The 25,703-nt window shown below is 41.6% G+C and overlaps 1 protein-coding gene across 2 annotated transcripts in view; it reads left to right on the top strand.

Annotated features, from left to right (window-relative positions):
- Positions 1-23,668, top strand: part of LOC311227530 (SH2 domain-containing protein 2A) — a 37,956-nt gene extending 14,288 nt beyond the window's left edge. Inside the window, exons 3-10 of one of the 2 annotated variants that reach the window (XM_084313238.1) lie at positions 2,310-2,485; positions 7,957-8,046; positions 8,338-8,539; positions 10,817-10,951; positions 17,826-17,931; positions 18,393-18,635; positions 20,509-20,669; positions 22,780-23,668. In XM_084313238.1, coding sequence (XP_084169364.1) covers positions 2,310-2,485; positions 7,957-8,046; positions 8,338-8,539; positions 10,817-10,951; positions 17,826-17,931; positions 18,393-18,635; positions 20,509-20,669; positions 22,780-22,935 — 1,269 coding nt within the window. In that variant the 3' untranslated portion in view covers positions 22,936-23,668. Of the gene's footprint in view, positions 1-2,309; positions 2,486-7,956; positions 8,047-8,337; positions 8,540-10,816; positions 10,952-17,825; positions 17,932-18,392; positions 18,636-20,505; positions 20,670-22,779 lie in introns of both variants that reach the window. The other variant, XM_084313237.1, reaches the window with a different exon arrangement.
- Positions 23,669-25,703: the final 2,035 nt, after the last annotated feature.

Raw genomic sequence — 25,703 nt, 5'->3', positions numbered from 1 at the left:
TCTTTTTTCATCCAAAGTCATGATATATTTTCCCCCAGAGCCAGAGGTCAGTTTCTCAACACGTGTTAACCATGTTTCACAACAGAAATGGTGCACGTTTGACACGTTCACCATACAAGCTGTGCTTTGACCCAGTGTCAGCATATGACATGTGCGTGAAGCTCTGTCACAGAGAGTGACTCATACTTAAACTAAAGCACTGCGTCGTCTTCAGGGAGGGGGGCTTGAGCCGACGTAATGTTTCCACTTCCTCGTGTTAATTTGCACTGCATGTGAGCACAGTCAATTCATTTCAAACCTTTATTTATTCTCAAAAAGGTCAATTGAGGTCACTCTCATTTTCAATGTCGTCGAGAATTACAGACATTTCAATGCATTATTTATTTTACAATATAATAATAATAAATAATAATAACTCTATCTATACAGCACCCTTCACACATGGACCGCAGCCCAAAGTGCCCCACAGCAAATAGCACAAAATGAACATAGGCATAAAATTTGCATACAGTCGCCAGATTAAAAACAATGTATAAAATGCAGACATAAGAATAGGTATAAAAGACAATAAAATTAGTGCAACATAAACGTGCAGACATAAGAATAGGCATAAAAATAGAAAAACAATGTCCAGGCACGCACTCCAGGTTTTTCCAAATTTATTGGCAGCCTGCAATCATGACGTTTCGGTGTGAACACACCTTCTTCAGAATGGCTTGCATGAAGAAGGTGTGTTCACACCGAAACGTCATGATTGCAGGCTGCCAATAAATTTGGAAAAACCTGGAGTGCGTGCCTGGACATTGTTTCCCTATTTTTATGTATGATATTAGAGGTTACAGCACCCAGTGTCAAGTCTAGTGAGGTGAGCGCGTTCTACTACTTTTTTCATAAGAATAGACATAAAATAAGTACAGTGTTGCTCGAAGGCATGTGAACCCCCCCGGAACATGCCACCCCAGTCAAACATCCTGACCAAACGTGATGGTTGTCAACTGGTCAGGATCTCCAACACGAATACCATTAGAATTTGTTTGTGTTAACCAATAATAATTTGAGTGATCTCAACTTTACACCGCAAACCACTCAAAGAATGTTCGACCAGGGGTGCTGCCAGGAGTTTTGGGCCCCATGAAAATATATGACATTGGGCCCCACCGGCAGCCCCAACCCTGCACAATTGCTGTATGCACCTCAAGAACCCATACAAAGCTTTAAAGGGGACATATTATAGAAAATAGGTTTTGCCGAGTCTTTGTATGGATTTGTCTGTCCTTATAAATGTTATTTAGCTGCTGGGAAAAATGACATATGTACTTGTTGCCCCCTGGCCAGGGTTTGAAATCTTCAGACTGACAAGCCTAAACAAGCTGTTCAAAATAGGTTCCCCTCGATGATGTCACAATGGCTTGAATTAATCAATTAGCTGTCCTTTTTGGAGCCAGGAACATTGCCTACCTAATGTACTGCCCCCTGCTGGGGAAATGGCAAGTATGGAATGTGCACCCGCTGCCCAAAGGTTGCCCAGATCATTCTACCCATTACACCTTTAACCGTCGGTTGTGTTATAGTAAAGGGTTAACCTTCTGTCGTGTGGCAGTGAAAGGGTTAACCGGCTGTCGTGTGGCAGTGAAAGGGTTAACCTTCTGTAGCGCAGTGGTGAAAGGGCAAACATGTTCTACAGATTCAAGGAAGTCGTATCAAAACTGTTGAAAAGACACACAACATGTCCCTTATAAATAACTCTCCAATACTTAATGTCCAATATGAATATGAATATGTATGTATAATACTGTGCAGATAATATGCATGCAAGATACAGTGGAATTCACTATTTGATGCGAGACTATCTGATACCCTCTATAAGAAATGCTGTATTTCAGTATGTTCTGTCTATTAATATGATAACAACAGTCCTAATAAACTAACCTACACTGTAGCACTCAACACTTTGATGAACATTGTTACTCAGCTGATAGAGTTGTGCCCTTCTTGATGACTTGTCGTACAGAACTTGTAAGTCGCTTTGGATAAAAGCATCAGCTAAATGACTAAATGTAAATGTGATAAACTGGAAAACGTTGAGGAGTGTAGGGGCTTGGGACATTGTGTGATAAATTACACACACACAACATTTTCTACAGAATACAATAGCTGTCAAAATGTTTTAATATTAAGTAAAGTACTCAAATCGGTACTCTGTATCCTGGTGAGTACTTAAGAGAAAGTATCTCTTTCATCCATTTAGAGCTTGTTCAGCAAATAGGTGGTATGTATGTAACTCTCTCCTCATCTCCTGCCTCCTGTAGACTGTGGTGAAGAGGACGTCCCCGGCTCTGACCCTGGGGGCCCCAGGGCCCCTGGAGCCTCTGTCCCCGTCCCTCAGGGCTCACACGCTGCTGTGGTTCCAGAGGACCCAGCTGCCCCGCCTCCGGCAGCCTGGACGGCCGCTCCCCTGCTGGCTCCACGGCTTCGCCACGCGCAGGTTAACACACGTCCAGACACGCTGATGATGAGCAGACTGTTCCAGGGACAGGGGTCAAAATAGAATAGAATAGAATAGAATAGAAGTACTTTATTGATCCTGAGGGAAATTCAGCACTACAGATTTAGGTAGTCAAAAATCACGAATAAGAATAAAATACCGTCAGGGATATACATTCTGAGATGTGTATATACATTCTAAAATACAGCCAAAGATATACAGTAATATACAGTAATAATAAGTGTACAATTGTAAAATGTCGATTTAAAAGTCCAGAAGATTTGCCAGAGTTTGTACCGTCACTCTGTGCTCAGTGATGCAGTGAGGCACAGTGATGCGTTATATAGTCTGATGGCTGTCGGAATGAAGGACTTCCTGTGCATCTTGGGATTAGTACTTTATTTATGTTTTCTGGTGTTATCTAACACTGAACGTGCTCCTTCTATCAGCCGAGTCTGTGTGTAGTGGATGGAAGGGGTTGTCCATGATGGCATGGAGCTTAGCAAGGCTCCTCCTCTCTGACACCATCGCTAGAGAGTCCACTAGAGTTGTAGAGCACCATACACTAGATGTAACAGGTTGGTGTAGAGGCTGACATGTGAGTGGATTTTGACTCCCGCTCCTTCCCACTCCCACAGAAATAATCCCATCCCATCCCAATCCCAAATGAGAGTTTAAAAAAAATCCCACTCCCTCCCACTCCCACAGAGGACTGATCCCAATCCCGTCCCAATCCTGAGCAAAACTTTTATAGAATCCCACTCCCATCCCACTCCCGTTTACCAATCCTGCTCTGTTTTTCTTCCTCAGTATAAAATATGCAGTAAATGGGTCACATCATGTCTGCCATAGTTAAATATAAAACCACCAAACATTTACATTAGTGATGCACCGATGTATCACTCCCGTCCAAATCCCATTGATTTTGTTGTCATAGTTCCCACTCCCTTCTGCTCCCATTGACTTTTACTCCCGGTCCTGCCCAATCACGTGATTCAAAGTGAAATTGACTCCCATCCCACGGGAATCCCGAAAAGATGTCATCTTCTAGTGTAGAGCATCACACACTAGATGTAACAGGCTGAGCATCACACACTAGATGTAACAGGCTGGTGTAGAGCACCACACACTAGATGTAACAGGCTGAGCATCACACACTAGATGTAACAGGCTGAGCATCACACACTAGATGTAACAGGCTGGTGTAGAGCACCACACACTAGATGTAACAGGCTGAGCATCACACACTAGATGTAACAGGCTGAGCACCACACACTAGATGTAACAGGCTGAGCATCACACACTAGATGTAACAGGCTGGTGTAGAGCATCACACACTAGATGTAACAGGCTGAGCATCACACACTAGATGTAACAGGCTGAGCATCACACACTAGATGTAACAGGCTAAGCATCACACACTAGATGTAACAGGCTGGTGTAGAGCATCACACACTAGATGTAACAGGCTGGTGTAGAGCATCACACACTAGATGTAACAGGCTGAGCATCACACACTAGATGTAACAGGCTGAGCACCACACACTAGATGTAACAGGCTGAGCATCACACACTAGATGTAACAGGCTGAGCACCACACACTAGATGTAACAGGCTGGTGTAGAGCATCACACACTAGATGTAACAGGCTGAGCATCACACACTAGATGTAACAGGCTGAGCACCACACACTAGATGTAACAGGCTGGTGTAGAGCATCACACACTAGATGTAACAGGCTGAGCATCACACACTAGATGTAACAGGCTGAGCACCACACACTAGATGTAACAGGCTGAGCATCACACACTAGATGTAACAGGCTGAGCATCACACACTAGATGTAACAGGCTGAGCACCACACACTAGATGTAACAGGCTGAGCATCACACACTAGATGTAACAGGCTGAGCATCACACACTAGATGTAACAGGCTGAGCACCACACACTAGATGTAACAGGCTGAGCATCACACACTAGATGTAACAGGCTGAGCATCACACACTAGATGTAACAGGCTGGTGTAGAGCATCACACACTAGATGTAACAGGCTGAGCATCACACACTAGATGTAACAGGCTGAGCATCACACACTAGATGTAACAGGCTGAGCATCACACACTAGATGTAACAGGCTGAGCATCACACACTAGATGTAACAGGCTGAGCATCACACACTAGATGTAACAGGCTGAGCATCACACACTAGATGTAACAGGCTGAGCATCACACACTAGATGTAACAGGCTGAGCATCACACACTAGATGTAACAGGCTGAGCATCACACACTAGATGTAACAGGCTGAGCACCACACACTAGATGTAACAGCAGCCTGGTGTGAAGCAACTTCATCTCATCATGTGACTCTGCTGTAGAGACAGGAAGTGACCCAAGAGGTGGAAAAATACATCATGAGCAAAGCAAGCTGACGTAAAAATAAACCACCATCATAAGATTCAGTCTACTATAGTAAGACTTCACTCTTAGACCCACCATCATTAGATTAGATTAGATTCTAAGATATTGTCATTCCAACCAGAGTCCAAATGTAACGGTAAAGTGCAATAGTAATATACAATGTACAGGGGATTAAACTGGATATAAAATATATGAATGAGTACTACTGAGTAATAGCGCTAATCAGATGTATGTACAGAGTTGTAGTATTATTATGTACAGTGATACAGGTATAAAGACACTATGGTAGTAAGCCATACTGGCCAGCAGCATAACTAGTAAGAGTAGGTAAGGGATATGTACAGTTATATATCTACATATATGTAAAAAGGATTATATGCAGGTATATATAGACAGATGTGGATAAATATATATACGGTAAATATACAGCATTATTGTACATGCTATCATACAGAGTTATTTGGGTTATATGCAGGTGTATAAGTAGGTATATAGAAAGGATTATATGCAGGTCTATTCAGATAGATATGGATATATCTGTATACAGTAAATGTTAATATATAAATGTATGTATATGGTATATACAGCATTATTATACATGCTATCATACAGAGTTATGACTAGGGTAGACTGTAGTTTGAGGTAGGTAGTTATGATTAATATGATTACTATGATTACAGTGTAAGGCAGGTGTAGACGCAGGCAAATACTGCGCAGGCAAATACTGCGGCATGGTCATGCTGGACCTACAAAAGGCCTTTGACACGGTCAATCACTCCATTCTGATTGACAAGCTAAAAGCAATTGGTTTTGATAGTCTATCAGTGAGCTGGATGCAATCCTACCTTGAGGGGAGGGAACAGATGGTGGAGGTAAACGGTACCCTATCCCCCCCCCTCACAGTGAGCTGTGGTGTTCCACAAGGAAGCATACTAGGACCGCTACTGTTCCTAATTTATGCAAATGACATGTCGTCAGCTTGTGACTGCAACTTGTTCCTGTTTGCGGACGACTCAGCCCTGCTGGTCTCTGACAAGAACAAGTTACAGGTTGAAAAAACCCTCAGCTCGGAACTAGGCAGAATCTGCATATGGCTCGCTGATAACAAACTATCATTACACATGGGCAAAACAGAGTCCATTCTCTTCGGTTCAAATAACAAACTCAGCAAGACCGACGGCTTCTCAGTTACAGTGGGTGACAATATTGTCACAAGGAAAGATGAAATTACCTACCTGGGTTCCATCCTAGAGGCTAATCTCTCCTGTGACAAAATGGCATCCAATGTAATAAAAAAAGTCAACCAACGAACTCGATTCTTGTACCGGATCTCCTCTCTGGTAAACAAGAACACCCTGAAGACTCTGGCAGGAGCACTCATTCAGGGGTACTACGACTATGCTTGCACCTCATGGTACCAAAGCACCTCAAAGGCGCTAAAAACAAAATTACAAACATCTCAAAACAAACTGGTCAGACTACTGCTTGACCTTACTCCTAGAACCCACCTCACCCCTGCCCACTTTGACAACCTAGGATGGCTTAGAGTAGACGACAGAGTACAACAACTTGCAATGGGCCTGGTCTACAAGATACACTACACGACCAAGGTACCCATGTACATGTCAAAATACTTCCCAAAGGTCAGTGAATACCACGATCACAACACCAGAGGGAGCTCCACAAATCATGTTAAACCCAGATTCGGCTCAAATAAGGGACTAAACACGTTTCGCAATTATGCCACATCAATGTGGAACGCCCTACCCAAAGCTGTAAAGGAATGTGGATCACTACCCACTTTCAAAACCTCTCTCAAGGGACACCTACGGGAGACTGCAATTCAACACTGGCCCCTGTAAATATCCTAACCCAACCCCCTCCAATGTACAGTCATTTACCTAGTATGGTTTTGTCAATAGTTCAATGTACAATTGTGTTTGTTTGTACAGTGTCTCCCCCCCCCCCCCTCAATGTACAGTGTTACTTGTTTATACAGTGTGCCCCCCGGCCCCCCCCCCCCCAACCACCTCCAATGTAAATTACCCAGTATGGTTGTCAATATCCCAATGTACCCAACCCCCCCCACCCAACCTCCTCCAATGTACAGTTTCTACGTCAAATGTATATACTCCCTTTTCTTGACTCCTTCTGTATCACAAACAGTACTGTATTTGCAAATCTGGTATGTCATAAATGTATAGATGTAGCAGTACTGACTATCTGTATGTCATGTATGTCATATATGTCTATATGAATTGAAAATGGGGGACCCTGATGGAAACAAGACAAACGTCTTTCTCAGGTCTGCATCCCCTTAACAATTGTATGTATTGAGCCGTACTGTATTGTACCCATTCTGCAATCTGTTAAATAAAGTTTTCATTCATTCATTCATTCATAGACAGTGAAAGCAGTAGGCAGGTATAAATTGAGTATAGGCAACAGAGTTCAAAGTTCATACAGTATGGGTAACAGTTTATATGGTATGGGCCTGGGGGGGGGGGGGGCTGTCACCGTGGAACCGTGGTCGTGGAGTTCAGAGAGATGACAGCTGAGGGAAATAATAATAATACATACATTTTGCGCTTTTCCGAATGCTCAAAGACACTTTACAGAGCAAAATAAACAATACAGTTTTAGTACAATTAACAATACAGTTTTAGTACAATTTTTTTTTTTTTTTAAGAAGCTGTTCCTGAGTCTTGTTCCCGAGACTTGGAGTGGAGGTTCCTGTAGCGCCTCACAGAGGGGAGGAGGGTAAAGAGCCCATGATTGGAATGAGAGGTGTCCTTGACAGTGCTGCGTGCGTTCCTCAGACACCGTTTGTGATGGATAGACTCAATTTCAGGGAGTGATGTACCAGTGATGCATTGGGCGGTTTTCACCACCCTCTGCATCATACGATTCAGTTTACAATAGTAGGACTTACTTCAGTCTTCGACCCAGCATCACTTACACTTACTTACAAAGTCCCACAGTATAACAGACACACAGTGACAGTTGACTGCCAGTTGTGAACTCTTTGTGTTTGTCGTGTGACGGACAGGGAAGCAGAGGAGCTTCTGAAGGTCAAACCTCAAGGCTGCTTCCTGCTCAGGCTCAGCGAGTCCAAGATCGGCTTCGTTCTTTCATACAGGTAAACAACACACACACACACACACACTCACTCACTCACTCACTCACTCACTCACTCACTCACTCACTCACTCACTCACTCACTCACTCACTCACTCACTCACACACACACACACTCACTCACTCACTCACTCACTCACTCACTCACACACACCCCCACACACACCTTTCTAGTTTGGCATTACATGCACAACAAACATGCACATACATTGCATGCATCGTGCACACACACATGCACACACACACACACATGCAAAAAACAAACATGCAACTCTACATTTCTGTCCGTCAGAGGAAAGGACAGGTGTCGCCATTTCATGGTTGAGGAGGAGGAGCAGGAAGAGGAGGAAGAGGGCGGGGCTAAGGGGAAGGGCGGGAGCTATCTGATCACCGGGGACGAGAGTCGCCATGGCAGCCTGCAGGAGCTGATCAGCTACTACACCCAGAACCCTGTGGGGCCTTTTGACGAGACCCTCACCATCCCCTGCGGCGAGGTAAGTAGTCTGTCATATTGGCATTGAAAATAATTCAAAATATAAATAATGTATGTTTATTTACATAAAGAATTTAAAGATCATTGTGTAGCTTGGAGAATGATTTATAATCGAGGCCTTGCACGGTATGTTTTTGTAGTTCTCTTTTACAAGTTAAGCCCACAAAAATGACGACAGACACTAAACATCGATAGTTTATTAGCAACGATGCAGCAGCCTGATGCAGGCGGCTTGGGGAGGATGCACATGGAGCCGCGTGCTCAGCGGGGATTGGATAATAATAATAATAATAATAATAATAATAATAATAATAATAATAATAATAATAATAATAATAATAATAATAATAATAATAATAATAATAATAATAATAATAATAATAATAATAATAATAATAATAATAATAATAATAATAATAATAATAACTTTTTTTATTTGTATAGCACCTTTCATACAAAAATACATATAAAAAACATCATTGGTTACAGACATAAAACGAGCATAAAAAAAATAGCAGCAAGGTAAGGCAAATCACAGTTTTTCACATTAGGATCTAACATCCTAATAGGCCTCTCTGTTTACGGTTTGATTCAGTTTTAAAATAGGCAGTAATAAAAAGAATAAAATGGAATAGACAGAGTAAGAAAGCGAGTAAAATAAAATAGACGGTAAAATGATGCAGTGCGATAAAATTGTTCTATAAAATAAAATAGCCCTCATTTACAATACAATAATCAGTGTTGATGTAATGAGTCTAGGCGGCCTAACAGGATGAGGGAGGGAAAGGAAAGGGAATGACAATGACTGATCGGTATGTAAACAAAGACACATACCGTACACATATCACGTACCTCAGGGACGTGCACAGACATGTGGAGGGGCTATTGCTCTAACCTGTAAAAAGGGCACCCCCCCCCCCCCCCCCCTTATATATAAAAGTATATAAGGGCACTTTAGCGTGACATTTTTCCACTGTGGCGGCTCATGGTCAAGTTTAGACCATTGGAAGGGCACCAATGGGGCACATCCTCTCGTTTTCGCCACTCAAAAGGGCACTTTAGGGTGACATTTTTCAACCGTGGGGGGACCAGGGGGTGAGGCAGTGTCGCTGTGCCTTCTTTCCCCTCCCTGTATTTGCAGTGGAGCTGCTTTAAAAAGAAAATTTGATATATTTTTTTAGGATTTCTTTGAGCGTTTTTCCAGCTTTTCATTGTCAGACATGACAGACAGGAGAGGGAGAACAGGAGAAGAAGTGGGGAAGACATGCGACAAATTATCCCCCGGGAGCGGGAGTCGAACCCGGGATGGCCACGTACTGTAGGTGTGCGAGGCACTATGCGGTGCGCCACGAGGGCGCCCCTGCTTGTACGTTTTTTAATGTAAAAAAAGAAGAAGAAAAAAAGGCTCTCCAGAGGGGCAACTCAGCCAATCAGAGTAAACAGGCTGTTGCCCGGGCAACAATAGCCTGTACCTGTGCACATCCCTGACATACCTCGTATTTCCTCAAAGAGAACAGACAATGTGGAAGGGAAAGAGGGCATTTTAGAAAGGATACCGCGGGAAAATTGGGAAAATGCAGAGCCGCACCAAAACCACGTTGGTGTAGCAGAATCATGGATTTAATGGATTGGTTTGGTTGGGCTCGATAGGCGGAACCGTGGGAATAGGGGGCAGACCCAGGTACGAGGATACGAAGGGGCGCGTGTCATAGTGTAGGCTTCCTTCTGAAATTTGTATATAATACTTAAATTCTTCCAACATGACTGCCTTTGGCCATTGGTAACCACTTTCAAAAGAAAATGCTTAATTTCTGTGCAAAACATTGGAAGAGCATGATATCACTGTTCTACTGTGACTGGGTAATAAAACACCAATTTGTAAATTCTTTGTTCATATATTTTCTCATATGGCATATCTCAACATATGGCAACCATTGTTTTGGACATAACTTGTTTCTTCCAACATGGAGGACAACATTGACATTCTACACATTCTGTGAAAGGCCTCTATTGTATACATTCTATTATTGTAGACTGAATACATGTAATAATAATACAAATGCAAATTAATGTATCATACTGAGCAGAGGCTCCCGAGAGACAGTGACATCAATGTCCTAAAACTTTGTGAGTGCATGATTTATTAACAGTAATACAGGCTTATAGACTGGTTCTTGACTTTGTGAATGAATGATTTATTAACAGTAATACAGGCTTATAGACTGGTTCTTGACCTTGTGAATGAATGTACTTGTCTTGAATCGTACTTGAAAAAAAGGATTCAGCCCCAGCATTGAACCCCGGTGACAACGATGCAACGGCGCAGTACGCCGTGGTGAGGAAGGTCCTGAAGAAGTCTCTCTCGCAGCCTGAGCCCCGGCCGGCGGAGCCTCTTCTGACGCAGAGGGGAGAGGTAAGGACTACTGCTTGACCTTACTCCTAGAACCCACCTCACCCCTGCCCACTTTGACAACCTAGGATGGCATAGAGTAGACGACAGAGTACAGCAACTTGCAATGGGCCTGGTCTACAAGATACACTACACGACCAAGGTACCCATGTACATGTCAAAATACTTCCCAAAGGTCAGTGAATACCACGATCACAACACCAGAGGGAGCTCCACAAATCATGTTAAACCCAGATTCGGCTCAAACAAGGGACTAAACACGTTTTGCAATTATGCCACATCAATGTGGAACGCCCTACCCACAGCTGTAAAGGAATGTGAATCACTACCCACTTTCAAAAACACTCTCAAAGAACACCTACGGGAGACTGCAATTCGAAACTGGCCCCTGTAAATGTCCTAACCCAACCCCCTCCAATGTACAGTAAATTACCAGACATGGTTTTGTCAATATTCCAATGTACAGTTTTGCTTGTTTGTACAGTGTTTCCCCCCCCCCAACCCCCTCCAATGTACAGTAAATTACCTAGTATGGTTGTCAATATTCCAATGTACAGTTTTGCTTGTACAGTTGTACAGTGTTTCCCCCCCCCCCCCCCCCCCCAACTCCCCCCCACCCAACCCCACCCAACCTCCTCCAATGTACAGTTTTTACGTCAAATGTATATACTCTCTTTTCTGGACTCTTTTTGTATCACAAACAGTACTGTATTTGCAAATCTGGTATGTCATAAATGTATAGATGTAGCAGTACTGTCTATCTGTATGTCATAAAATATGTCATATATGTCCTGATGAATTGAAAATGGGGGACCCTGATGTAAACAAGACAAAAGTCTTTCTCTGGTCTGCATCCCCTTAACAATTGTGTGTATTGAGCTGTACTGTATTGTACCCATTCTGCAATCTGTTAATAAAGTTTTCAATCAATCAATCAATCAATCAAACCGCAGCCTGAGCCCCGGCCGGCGCAGCCTCTTCTAACGCAGAGGGGAGAGGTAAGGACCGACCAAGCACACGGGCGCAAATACCCCGGGGTCCCGGACCATCAGGGGCCACAGTCCAGGGCCCTGAGAGCCCCGGAATTCCAATGGTTTTATTTGAAAGGGGCCCCAGCATACTGTTTAAATGGGAATTTTTTCTCTTTCCTTTAGTGAGTTGTATGGCTGGAGGTGCATGTAAAGCCATAGGGGAGCCACAGAAACAGCTAAGCTACATGTACAATGAAGTGCTTAGGAAGAAAGCTAGGAAGATGGTGGGTGACCCCTCTCACCCAATCTGGGGAGTTCGAGCTGTTGCCCCCTGGTAGTCGTTACAGACTACCTAGGACAAACCGAAATATTTTTTAAAACTCCTTCATTCCTAATGCCATTAAATTAATCGTGCACTCGTTAGACTCGGTCCCTGTTGTTGTTGTTGTTGTTGTTGCTGTTGTTGTTGTTGTTGTTGTTGTTGTTGTTGTTGTTGTTGTTGTTGTTGATGTATTCCTATGTTCTCTGCACTTCCCTGTTACAGATGTATGTATATTATGTATAATGTCTGCTGTCATTGTTGTCGTTTTATTTGTTTGTTCGATGGTGCGACCAAAAACAAATTTCCACATTGTGGACAATAAAGTTAAACTAAACTAAACTAAAACTTCTGCAGAGGTTACAATACAAAGCCCAAAGGGAGTTATTCTCGCCAACAGTAAACGCCTTGTTTGTAATCCAGTCTTTTCTTCCGTTACTTATCTACGTAACACATTTGCAAGAAATAATTTATCCTCAATGGGTTGGCCAATCAATCTGAAATGACACATTAGCAGTGACCTTTGGCATAGGCATTAGCCAAGGCCGATCTTTCCATTTCCCCAAATGTAAGTGAGTCTGAGGTGCTGCACACTCAGCCTGTACTACAGCTGTAACTAGGTGATTTTTGATTAAAAATAAAACATGCAAATGTTTGTAAATAGACCACAAACATTTTGAAAACTGGGAAATGGGCATAATGTGGGCTCTTTAAAGTACAGGGGATTTTGTCAGAGGCCCTAGAAATTAGTATTACAGGGGCTGTTAAAAATATATATATTTCACAGGGGGGCATGCCCCCGGACCCCCCTAGTTATGTCTGTCCCCTGAGAAACGGGGCCGATACAGTACCACTACTTAATCTAGCCATGGTGAGAAGAACAACTGTTTGTTTTGGTTGAATCTGTAGAGGTTCAGCCTACTTGGGCTGGGAGATATGGAGAAATATATATACATCACGATATTAAGACCATTTTCAATAATGAAAATAAAAAACTGTGTGCTTAGTAGGGATGAGTCCGAATCCAAATATGAATTTGGGAAAGCACAGATAATGAGATGGACACAAATATTATTAGTCGGGGGAAAAACTACGTTATGAGCTCCATTGACGCAGCACGCTCCGCCTACAGTAGGTGCACCATCCGTTCACAGCTACAACTACGTGTAGGACTGCCGTCAAAACTTTTAGCTTTTAGCTTTTAGCTATTTAAAAAAGTCTGTAAATGTTTATTTAAAAAATGTTTGAGCACATTTACATAGTCAATGGGTCCTGTTGTTCAGCCTCACAATGCTATTGGATAGTAAATGTGTTTATAGGTCCCACATTTTGGCCTCTGAAGTTGCAATTTAATCTGGGACTCTCAATTTAATTTGGGCCTCTTAAAGGAACACGCCAACTTTTTGGGAAATTAGCTTATTTGCCATCTACCCTGGAGTTAGACAAGCAGATATATACCCTTTTCTTCTCTGTGCATGCATTAGGCTTAGGGAACAGCCGCACCGTTAGCCTAGCTTAGCGGCATTCACTGGAAGTAGGTGTGCCAGTGTAGCCTAGTTCCCAACAGTCACTCCAAATACAACTCCAAAACGTTCCTGGTAAACATGTTGTGACCTGTGTATTTACCACGTGGAGAAAAAAATTTAATGTATTAGACATTTTCGTTTTCTAAGCAGATATATACTTGGAATAAAAATTTTCCGAACCACTGCTGCCCGGGTGCAGTGATTTCACGCATCACCTGAAAAGCCCTGTTTGATATCCACTTCACTCAGTGAAAGCACATTTCCTGGTTAACAGGGCTTTTCAGGTGATGCGTGAAATCACTGCGCCCGGGCAGCAGTGGTTCGGCAAAAAAAAATCTGGGTAGATGGCAACTAAGCTAATTTCCCAAAAAGTTGGCGTGTTCCTTTAAGGACCTTCTTCATTGGACCCACCGAAATATCAATAATAATATAAGTCGTGCATCAAATGAGAGAAAGAGTTTTCTCTAGTATCTCTGCTGCACAATGACAGCAAGGGCTCCCCTACATTTCCAAAAGCCTAGAGAAAGCTTGTCTTAAATCGTCCTCATGAGTTATGCATGTGAAATGAATGATGTATGTAAAATGTAAAAACTAATGATTAGAAGTATATTTTGAAGGCGGAAATGATGGCCAACTATCAAACACGTAAAACTACGTGATTGGAACTAGGGTGGTATCCACTCGTCCTTTCATGTATGGAAAATCGCCCACGCATTTCATATTTAGGCTATTTATCATTCTTATGTATGAATAATTTGTTATAAACTTTAGAAACTAAATCTTGAACATGGGCCAATTTAAATTTGTAAACGAGACGTGATAATTTTTTTAAGATTAGTTTCCCACACTCATAAGTATCATGCATTTGTTTATTATTTGTCACAACAAAATACAGAATACTTTATGATGAAATTCTTGTTTCTGTTTATACAACGGCATGCAAATTTCTCGATTCTGATTGGCTGAAACAGTCAAGTTACACATGGGTATTTGTAATAACCAACGCTCTTGGTCCCAGGACCCACCCACAACCGAATTACTATAAATCCGCCGTGCAAGTGTTTAGAAGTGAAAGCAAGATGGCGGACACGCTGGACAGTAAACGTTACGAAAGGATATGTTGATAGGGTCATAAAGACTAAATGAAAAACGATTCTGTCACGGCGAATGTGTTAGTTTCTTAAACAATGTTGGATTATGTAATTGATGGGTCATGAGTCATTGTGGAACAAAATAAAAATCGCGTGAATTGATTGATTGATGAATTGCACATTTAAAAAAAATGTTTACCTACTTTCTATAGAAGCAGCTGGGAGGTGCGCTGTTTTAAGTGAGCGTGGATTATTGAATTAATTGATTGATTAATTGCACATTTTATTACTGTTCACCTTGTTTCCAACTCGTTAAGCTTGGCGACTCTTTCGAAGTCGCTCTCTTTCGAAGTTGGTTAAGGTTAGAGTTTGTCTTTAGAGCAGGGCGATAGACCACCAGCCCTGATTCCAAACTCTAACCTTAACCAACTTCGAAAGAGAGCGACTTCGAAAGAGTCGCCAAGCTTAACCAGTTGGAAACAAGGCGGACAGTAATAAAATTAGCAATCAATCAATCAATTCAATAATCCACGCTCACTTAAAACAGCGCACCTCCAGGCGGTCAGGTGGCGTAGCGGAGATTTCGCTCGTCACCAATGCAAGAGGCTGGGGTCTCGACTCCCGGAGTCAGCATTGCTTGGAGCTGATCGCTATACTAACCCGTTTGGCTGGGTTAGGGGGAGGGCGAGTCACGGGTGGGGATCTGGCGTTGTGGACATCGACGCCTACAGGTCAGGTCTAGGCGCCTGCTCAGCGGAGGCAGGACTTGATGGAGGCAGCGTGACCTCCCACACGTTACACTTCACCAATGAGAGTCCTCGCTGCCAGGTGAAAAAAGAGTCACTGGCTGTCGCCGCGCGTATCGGAGGAAGCGTGCGGATTACTTCAGGATTCCCATGTACCGACCAGTAGGAGAACATGCGCACAACAAACAGGTAGGGGAGGGGGGGAATTGGCACAACGACTAAATTGGGATGGGGAGAAAACAGAGAAGAGATCTAAAAAAAAGAAAAAGAAAAAGAAACAGCGCACCTCCCAACTGCTTCTATAGAAAGTAGGTTTAAAAAATAATAATAATAATTCTCTCTTATAGGGCAAAGAAAACTTCTTTTTTTCCCCCTATACGGCAAAGAAAACTTTTTTGTTTGTTGTTGTACCTACTTTCTATAGAAGCATCTAAGAATGAAGTTCTATAGAAAGTAGGTTAAAAAAAAGAAAAGTTGGATGTGTTAGTTTGTTGGATGTCTTAGTTGAAAGACAGTTGGATGTGTTAGTTTGTTGGATGTCTTAGTTGAAAGACAGTTGGATGTGTTAGTTTGTTGGATGTCTTAGTTGAAAGACAGTTGGATGTGTTAGTTTGTTGGATGTCTTACTGAGAACAGTTGGATGCACTTCCGAGCTGCTTTCACATAGGTTAGGTTAGGTTTACTTTATTTGTTCAAGGGGGACAGTGTACATTAATAAAACATTTTACAGATGTAAATGCACCCAATTTTAGCCAAAAGGCTAATTTCCATTGGCAGTCCCCCTGCCAGAAGGTACAGGCTAAAATCCTGTGTAAAAAAAAGGGTTAGCAATAAAAACAGAATAAAATCAAGATAAATAACATTAGAATAAAAACACAACAAAAGCACATAGACATAGTAGGGATACAGGTCATAATACAGTCATGGACACAAGGACAGAGCACATCATGACATATTAAGAGACCCAGACATGGAGGCAACTTCTCTTTTTTTTTTGGGAACTACTTTTTCTGCAGATGGTTTTTTCAATAAATCTTCAATTAATGTGTGTTTATTGTATAGCAATAAGGTTGGATGAATGCGCCAGTTGTCTAAAAGCCATAACACCACGTGCAGTCGTGGGTTGTGAGAATTAGACCATGCCTAGGGGGTCTAACGACCACCCCTAGGCATGGTCTAATTCTCACAACCCATTCATGCGCGTGATGTAATGCTTTAATGAGCCCCTGAGAGTGTGCTACATACAGTAAAAAAGTAAGTAAAAAAAAAGTTATTAAGAAGTAAGTAAAAAGTAAAGGAATGTTCAGTCAATATACATATACAATATACAATACAGAGTAAAATGAGTAACAGTGAGGTACAATGCAGAAATGAGATGAGGTACAAAACCTAGGGTAGGGTGCAAATGAGGTATGAATGTAGTGCAAATCTCTTTAATAATAGATAAATATAAAGTGTGTTAAAGTGTCTAAAGTGAGTAAAGTGGTATGGTAAGGTGAGTGTTTGTTTAAAGTGAGTGTGTACATGTGGATGTGTGTGCAGTGAGTGTAGATGATGGGTTGTTACATAGTGTCATTGTCATTGAGCATCCTGATGGCCTGGGGATAGAAGCTCCTTTTGAGTCTCTCTGTACAGACTCTGGTAGCGCTTGCCTGACCGCAGCAGTTCAAAGAGGCAGTTGTTTGGGTGACTAGAGTCTTTGATTATTCTCTTAATGCCATCAAACAGCGACCTCTAGGCAAAAGAGCCCACCATTTAAACAAAGTGCAGTACTGAGTGGGACTCCAAGAGGTTACTGTTTGACGGCATTACAGATTCTACCTTTAAAGCAATGCTAAATTGTGTATATTGATTCAATACGATATTCATCTGTGTTTCAATCTCAAGTCAGGTAAATATATCAACTGTTAGCTACAGTATATGTAGCTACTGTCGTATATTAAGTCAATACATTAGGTTAATTACAGTGCATTGAGGTTGCCAACTAGAGGGAGAGAAGCCCAGAGGCAAATAAACTCTTTGAGTTGAACTAGAGCTCTGTTGTCTGGCTGCACAGTTTATTTCTCTACTGGCTATTTTTGGGAGTCAGATGAGGACCATGTTTCTATCACTCTCCTTCTCTCCCTCTAGTTGGCAACCTCAATGCACTGTAATTAACCTAATGTATTGACTTAATATACGACACTACCTTATTTATTGGGTGTGACCCATTTTTTTTACCCAGGAGCTCAATGTGCCAAACTGTATGAAACAAGATGACCTCAGCGTGGCCGGGGCGTGTGGAGGGGATGTCCAGTACGCCAGGGTCAACAAACTGCCACGGTCCCAAGGTAATAAGACATGGCAGGTAATGAAACCAGAGAACTAAAATGTCCTACCAATGGTTCAGGAGGTAGAACGGTCATCTGGTAATCAGAAGGTTCCTGGTTAGATTCCGACTCCATGAGCAAGACACTTAACCCCTAACTGCTCCCAATGAGCAGGTTGGCACCTTGCATGGTTGCCTCCGCCCTGAATGTGTGAATGTGAGGCAGACATTGTAAAGCACATTGGTTAAAATAGCTATATACAGTAAATGCAGTCCATCTACCTACCACTGTAGGCAAATAAGGATATTTACATGAATTACATTTAAATACATCTATCGTTAGATTTATCAACTGATAACGTTTTTATTCTCCCTTATTTTATTTGATATTATCTTTTTAATTAAAGATAATTGACATTTACATTTTATTACGTGTGTTATCGAGACACTGGTGTGACCCCACCTCGCTCTCCGCTCCTATAGCCGCGTCCCCGGGAAACAAATCCCCCTACGTCAACATCGGCTTCCTCTCAGAGCAGCAGGGGCCCTCGTGGCCCTCTGTTCCCCTGGTGTGGCGAGGCTCCGCGGGGGACCTGGGACACTGGCAGCCGGAGCCCCTGGACACCTACGAGGAGCCCCCTCGCTTGGTCCAGCGGGAGCAGGAGTCCCAGGAACAGATCGACTTCTACGCCGTGGGAAGGTGGAGGGACGTGGAGGGGAGCGCAGGTGAAAAACCAACTCGCGGTTTGGTCTCAGTCGACGGAGGCTTTAGTCAATTGTCTCTTTCTATGCTTCTTTTCAGTTATTTCCTGAAGACACTACCCTCGACTCTGGTCCGAGATGCAAAGAGGTCCTGCTGCATTACTGTGGGAAACAGCACTTTTAGAGATGTGTCAATGAAATCAACTAGTCAACAAAGTCCTATGACTATTTACGACTGAAAATGTCTTAACTCATTGACTGCCAGCTATTAGCCTTGGCCCTGTGGTAGCATTGCCATGCTTTAAAAGATAGGAGTGAGTCACCTTGTTTGTAGAGCTATAACTATATTCTATATTATAGCTATGGATACAATACTATGGCCCATTTGACATTGAGTATCTATTGTTCAATATGTGAAAAAGAAATAATTTTTTCATCCATACATTCCCGTTTTATACTGTGGTGAATATGAGTATGGTTTTAGATTGGTCTGGGGTAATTCCCGAAATGCTGAGGAATAGCCTTATGTGTGTATTATACTATAACCGTTGCCGTTTCTTGCCTGGACCCGCTATTATTCTTTTTTTTGTGATCAAATCTTTGACCCGCTATTATTCTCAAATCTATATCATAGGTATTGTTTCATCATGAATGCATGAAAGGGGGGGGGGGGGGGTAGCTTTTGATGCTTTGATCGTCACCAACGGCATACGTTGTGGAGTAACGTTACACACACACACACACGTTCGGATCGATATGAAGACATGGTTGATCGCAAGATTGATCATATAGCCCTTACCTTGACTAGGATGTACCCCAAAAAGAATATTCCTATTATCTGATCGCGATTCCAAGTATTGATGTCCATCGTGTCGCCAACATAATCCACCACACATCATGGATCAGGAGCATTTGATCCTTCTCACTCCGACCGTTATAACCGCTCAGATTACCACCAAAAAAAAACGACGGAGACATTTGATCGACGCACAGGCCAAGATATAAGGTTTCAAAGGGTGCTCGATACCGCCACCTGGGAGGATCTGGCCGGTACTGCACCCTCGGCGTCGCAGTATGCCTTCTAGGTCCCTGACATTGAATAGGATATTAAAATCTGAAAAAAGGAAAAACGATCAAATAGTCGGCCAAACACATATATAATCGGAGCTGGCGGCCATTGAGTTAAAGGGACACTTCACCAACAAACAATGCTGATTTCTTTTGCACATAATCTCACACACATCCAAAAATTCTAAGCAATTTTGCACAGATGTCGTGTTAATTATTACTGCTCAATGAAATGATAAGGTAGCAGTCTCTATAAGACAAGGTATTGCTATTAGATTTCATGGTGCTGTAATTAACACAACACAAGGATTCAAACTAATTTACTCTCAAATTATAACCTGTCAAACTAAATGAATGTGTGCAAAACCATTTTGTTTTTGTATGTGTGTTTTGCCGATTTATTCATAGTTCCTTGCATCTTAATGAGGGTAAATGTGTAGAGATGCTGCAATGCCCTTTTCAGTAGTTTATTGTTAAATTGGGTGGGAAAGAAATAACATTAATACGAACTGTTATTCAAAATAAACTTTGTTAGGGGTTTCAAATACATCTGGAGGGGAACTTTATATGTGCTATAGATAACTATAGACAGCTGTAGATAGAGCACCAGCATTTAATTTATGCAATCAGGTGCATTCCACGTGAGAAATGGGAAGTAGGGAGGGGATACATTGATTTTGGACCTGCACCTTTATAAAAGCTCTGTAGATGTATTATTTAACAATCTATAACACCTTTAAGGGTTTCAAATACATCTGGAGGGGATGTTAAAAAAGACATTTCCTCTCACCAGTCCTAACCAGAAGCCCTGCTTACCTGTCCTCAGCAGACTCCACCCACCAGAACCTGTACTCCCAGGTCAACCTGAGAGGCTCAAGAGAAATCCCACCCGCTCACATGGCCTCCCCGGTCAGAGCCGCCCTCTGCCTGCCCTCAAGACCTCCAACCACAGCTTCACACTGTCACGATCAGCAAGAAGCAATGGCTCAGGTGGGCTAACAGCTGGATATTATCAGTGGTGGAAAGTAACTAAGTATTTTTACTCAAGTAATAATAATAATAATAATAATAATAATAATAATAATAATAATAATAATAATAATAATAATAATAATAATAATAATAATAATAATAATAAACTGTATTTGTATAGCACCTTTCATACAAAGATTGCAGCTCAAAATGCTTCACAACAGAAAAAAGACAAAGAAACAAGCACATAAAGTGCAGACATATAAAATCACAGGCCACCTTGTTTATGGTTAGATGCAGTTAAAAATAGACAATAATAAAAAGAGTAAGATAGAGTAGTAGAATAGAATACACATAAAATGAGCACATAAAGTGCAGACATATAAAATCACAGTTTTTTACAGTGCAATAAACATTTTATGGATTACTGTTTAACAGTTTAAAGTCATCTTTACCTTCTCTGTTTCATATCCACAGTTTAAAACATGACAGTCTTCCCTCCTGTTTGATACCCACTTTGACCCTTCGAACCTCCCACTCAGGGAAAACCTTCCTCTCAGGGTGCAGTTCCCTCTCTCAAGTACTGTACTTAAGTACATTTTCGAGCTATTTGTACATTATGTGAGTATTTACATTTTAGGGAACTTTATACTTTTACTCCACTACATTTCAAGGGAAATATTGTACTTTTTTCTCCACTACATTTATCTGAACCCATCAGTTACTAGTTACTTCGAAGACAATTATTTTGCATAGAAAACATCATATATACAAAATAGAAAATGTATGAAGATTATAAAATTTCACATTTGAAGCCTGTCAACTTCAAGAGGATGTAATCAGAGCAGCATAACTGGACCACATACCACTTTAACACAACCTTTAATCAGAGCAGCATAACTGGACCCCGACCACATACCACTTTTAACACAACTTTTAGAGGTCAATGGATATACAAACGTGATGTAGAATGTGTACTTTAACTTTAGATACTTAAAAGAACACACCAACATTTTGCTTATCGTCTTCTCCAGAGAGAGACAAGAAGATAGATACCAGTTTTCTCTCTGTGCATTCAGTATAAAGCTATCTGGCTGCACGTTAGCCTAGCTTAGCACAATGAATGGAAGCAGCCAGATAGCTTCCTACTGAACGCACAGAGAGGAAACTGGTATCTATCTTCTTGTCTCTCTCTCTGGAGAAGACAGTAAGGTAATTTCCCAAAATGTTGGCGTGTTCCTTTAAGTACATTCAATAGCAAATACTTCTCTACTTTTACTTAAGTAGAATTTGAATGGAGGACTTTTACTTTTACCAGAGTACTAATTTTCTTTTACTTAAGTAAATGAACCGTGTACTTCTTCCACCACTGGATATTATATGCTAATTCATCCCAGCATTAAAAGTCTCAATCTGTAATCCAGCCGAACGAGAACGTGTCTGCTAGTAAACAGTGATAGAAAAGTCCCCCCAAAAGGCCAAAAATATATAGAAAAGCTGAAAGATGATGGAACACGCCAATATTATGGGAAATAGTGATGTGACATTCGCAAACGATCCGATTATTTTGAACAGTTCTTTGGTAGAAACGAAGGGAACCATGTCATACTTGGTGGGAGCTGTTATGAGCTGTTCATTGTGCCCATTTCACTGCCTGCCCTGAATCGATTTCCCTGACATTGCAACAAGCATGATTTATTTCCAATCTAATTTCCCCTTCTGCCTTCTATAACGCAATAAGGATATTATATCAGGGACATTTTTGGGGACATAATATGGTCGAGGACAGATGACTTAATTCAGTGACTGTCCCTGAAAAATGGGGTCAGACAAGAAGATAGATACCAATTTCCTCTGTGCGTTCAGTCGAAAGCTATCTGGCTGCAAGCTAGCCTAATTTAGCACAAATTAATGGAAGCCGATATGGATCAGCTAGCCTAGCTTAAAACTCCGGGAGGTGTTTTTGGCCAACAGCTAGGCTAGCTGGTCCATATCCGCTTCCATTCATTTGTGCTAAGCTAGGCTAGCTTTCTACTGAATGCACAGAGAAGAAATTTGTATCGATTCAAGGAAGTCATCTAAAATAGTTCCCTTTAACGTTTTTCACCGACCACTCATTGTTCCACAGGGAGGCACTCTGATGACATCAACCTCACCGTCTCGACAGAGACCTTTGACCGGCCGCGACTCTGGGAGTGACATCTACGGACAGATCCCCGAGAGGCCTGCGGCGTCAGGCTCCAGACCACCGCTACCTCCACCCAACCCTAAAAGAAAACCCTAGACCTCAGCACTCCACGTCAATGGCTTTCATCCAGAGACATCTCTGTAGCAGTCAAATGATAGTAGAATTCACTTAAAACACCAAGTATGTATGTCATCTGTTCCCAAGGACTCACTATAATCTAACTGTATTGGATGTGGAAATGAGTTTGATACCTTTGTGAAAAGGTGTCATGGTATTTCCACCATTTCTGGTGACCAAATTATGATGGAAATATCATAATACCATAGATATCATGGTTTAAATAGGATTATATCATGTTATATTACCATAGGTATCGTGGTTTAAACTGGATTATACCATAATAATAACATAGGTATCATAAATAATCATTATACCATGGTATTACCATATGATGGTTTAAATTGGTTTATACCATGATATTACGGTTGGGTATTTTGATTAAATTCTTTATACTGCACTGACTTCATGATTAATGTCAGATCTAGCAAATACATACATATATAATGTATTGGTTGTTCACACCATTGAACAGCAGACCTATTGTCACACCAGGGCCCTCATTCATCAACGTGTTCTACGCACGGATCTGTGCTTACCCTGTGCGTACGATCATTTCTAAGCAAAGAGTGGGATTCATCAATTTCGATTTGAACTTGACTCCGTGCTTACATCTACGCACAGGTCAGACCAGGCGTACCTGGCGCCCAGTGGTAGAATATATTATTACAACAAGGAAATGAGCTTCTGTGCATAATAACACTGGCATGTTCTGTACGAACCGTAGTTCATTATAGTTCATTGTAAAATAGCAACAGTAGTGTAATTATGGTCAAAACCCTATAAATAGCATTTCGCTGCTGTCGGGCCAAAACCTCATAACTCCATTTTTTGAATTTTTTTTTTATTATATAAATCAACTCCGTAGATCATCCTCCATATGTGTGTGTGGGTTTTACAAAGTTTAAACAATGGGAAAGCATTAAACCGATCATCTGTCTAAACCTCCTAACTCTATTCACCCTCAAATCTGTGTTAGTTTTTTTCATCTGCTGAAAAGTTGGGTTTTTGGAGTTATGAGGTTTTGTCCCGACAGCAGCGATTTGGAATAATAGATCTTTCTCTCAGAATGAATGCAGCATGGTTTATATAGCGTTATCGGAATATACGGGGTGTAGGCTACTGACTGACTGCGCTCCGCGTAGCTTGATTGATTGATTGATTGATTGAAAAGTTTATTAACAGATTGCAGAATGGGTACAGTACAGTACAGCTCAGTACATACAATTGTTAATTGGGGATGCAGACCAACTTTCGTCTTGTTTACATCAGGGTCCCCCATTTTCAATTCATCATAAATCATAAAGCTCAACTCGTTATTATTTTGCGCAGACCGCAGAAACACGGGAACGTTTTGATTATATTTAAAAGGCTTTACGTTAAACGAAACAAGTGGAATTTCGAAGCTGTAAGCAGAATACAAGTCATATGAATATAGTGTTCTTCCCCCTTTCTACTGTATAAGAAAGAATAGAAAACGCATTGCAATGACACTATAGTGGACAGACTATGTATATGATGGGATTCAAGTTCGCGTTTTTGTTGATCATAGGCATGCTGTCAGAGTATGATATCTTCAAACATTCTAGAACATTTGTCGTCACAGATCATGTCCTAATAGAACATAGGCTATGGCATGGATCGTGATATTGTGTGGACTGTAATTATTACTGTACCGGTACCACCCATTGTGACAACAGCCTTGTGAGTCCCGCACACAAACATGATGGAATTCAAGTTCATGTATTGAAAGGCAGGCTACATCATACATGCAGTGAGATTCATTGTTCTTGTATATGCTCTCTATTATTGTTTATATAGGCTACCCAATACTGACATCAAAATAGATTGTAGTATGCCTCTAGAAATCATATGCAGCAGGTAGAAAATTGACGGGAGATCCATCGCGATTTGGAATAAAATTGAGGAGAACTTTAATCCCTGGGTATTAATCAAACAACACGGGAAAAGGCAGTCATATTCCAGCGCGGTCTTTATTAGCCGACAACAAAATAGATGCCTCTAAAAATCATATAGCCAATCGAACACAACTAATAAAGGCATTCATATTACAGCACGGTTATAATGACACACAACCAACGCCAAACAGTGGTCAACGAACGGTCTTTATTAGTATTTTGAGCTGTCCAGGCAGAATTGCAGCAATGGTCTTAGGGAGCCGTTGATATCTGACATCACCGTTTACAAGTCCGCCTTTTATTTATCCCATAATACGCAATAGTGTCTTCTTGGTTCGACAGCAGTGAACAATCTTCGTGGAGTTTCTCAGAGATCCGCTCGGGTCAGTCCATTATTTCACATCCCATGGGGGGTGTTTCCTCATTTTCATGACCATATATGGATAATCATGCACGCGCATTGACGGTAGAACAAAGTGGTATTCATCAACACGGAGGAGCATAGAGCCTGCGTACGCACCGTGTGATGAATCCCGACTTCCCTGTGCGTACACTAGTTCTACATTCCGTGCTTACGTGTGGAAATAGGACATGTTCTACGCACACATTGATGAATGAGGGCCCAGATATTTTGCACTTGTTCAAAGGCTGAGTGAGATTGTTTTTTAATGTTCTAAGGGTAGCTACAAAAAAACTATTCTCTATTGCTCAAACTTATGCTGAAACAAACTTTGACTGTAATTAAAAGTCTGTTGTTGAAGGACCAGAGCAGTCTTTTGGACAAGTGGGTTAAAAAATCAAGGTACTTTTTTCATCATATTTGACCGT

Source organism: Notolepis coatsorum (genome assembly GCF_963971535.1).
Source record: "Notolepis coatsorum genome assembly, chromosome: 4".
Classification (NCBI taxonomy): domain Eukaryota; kingdom Metazoa; phylum Chordata; class Actinopteri; order Aulopiformes; family Paralepididae; genus Notolepis; species Notolepis coatsorum.
This window is presented reverse-complemented; position numbering and strand designations above follow the sequence as displayed.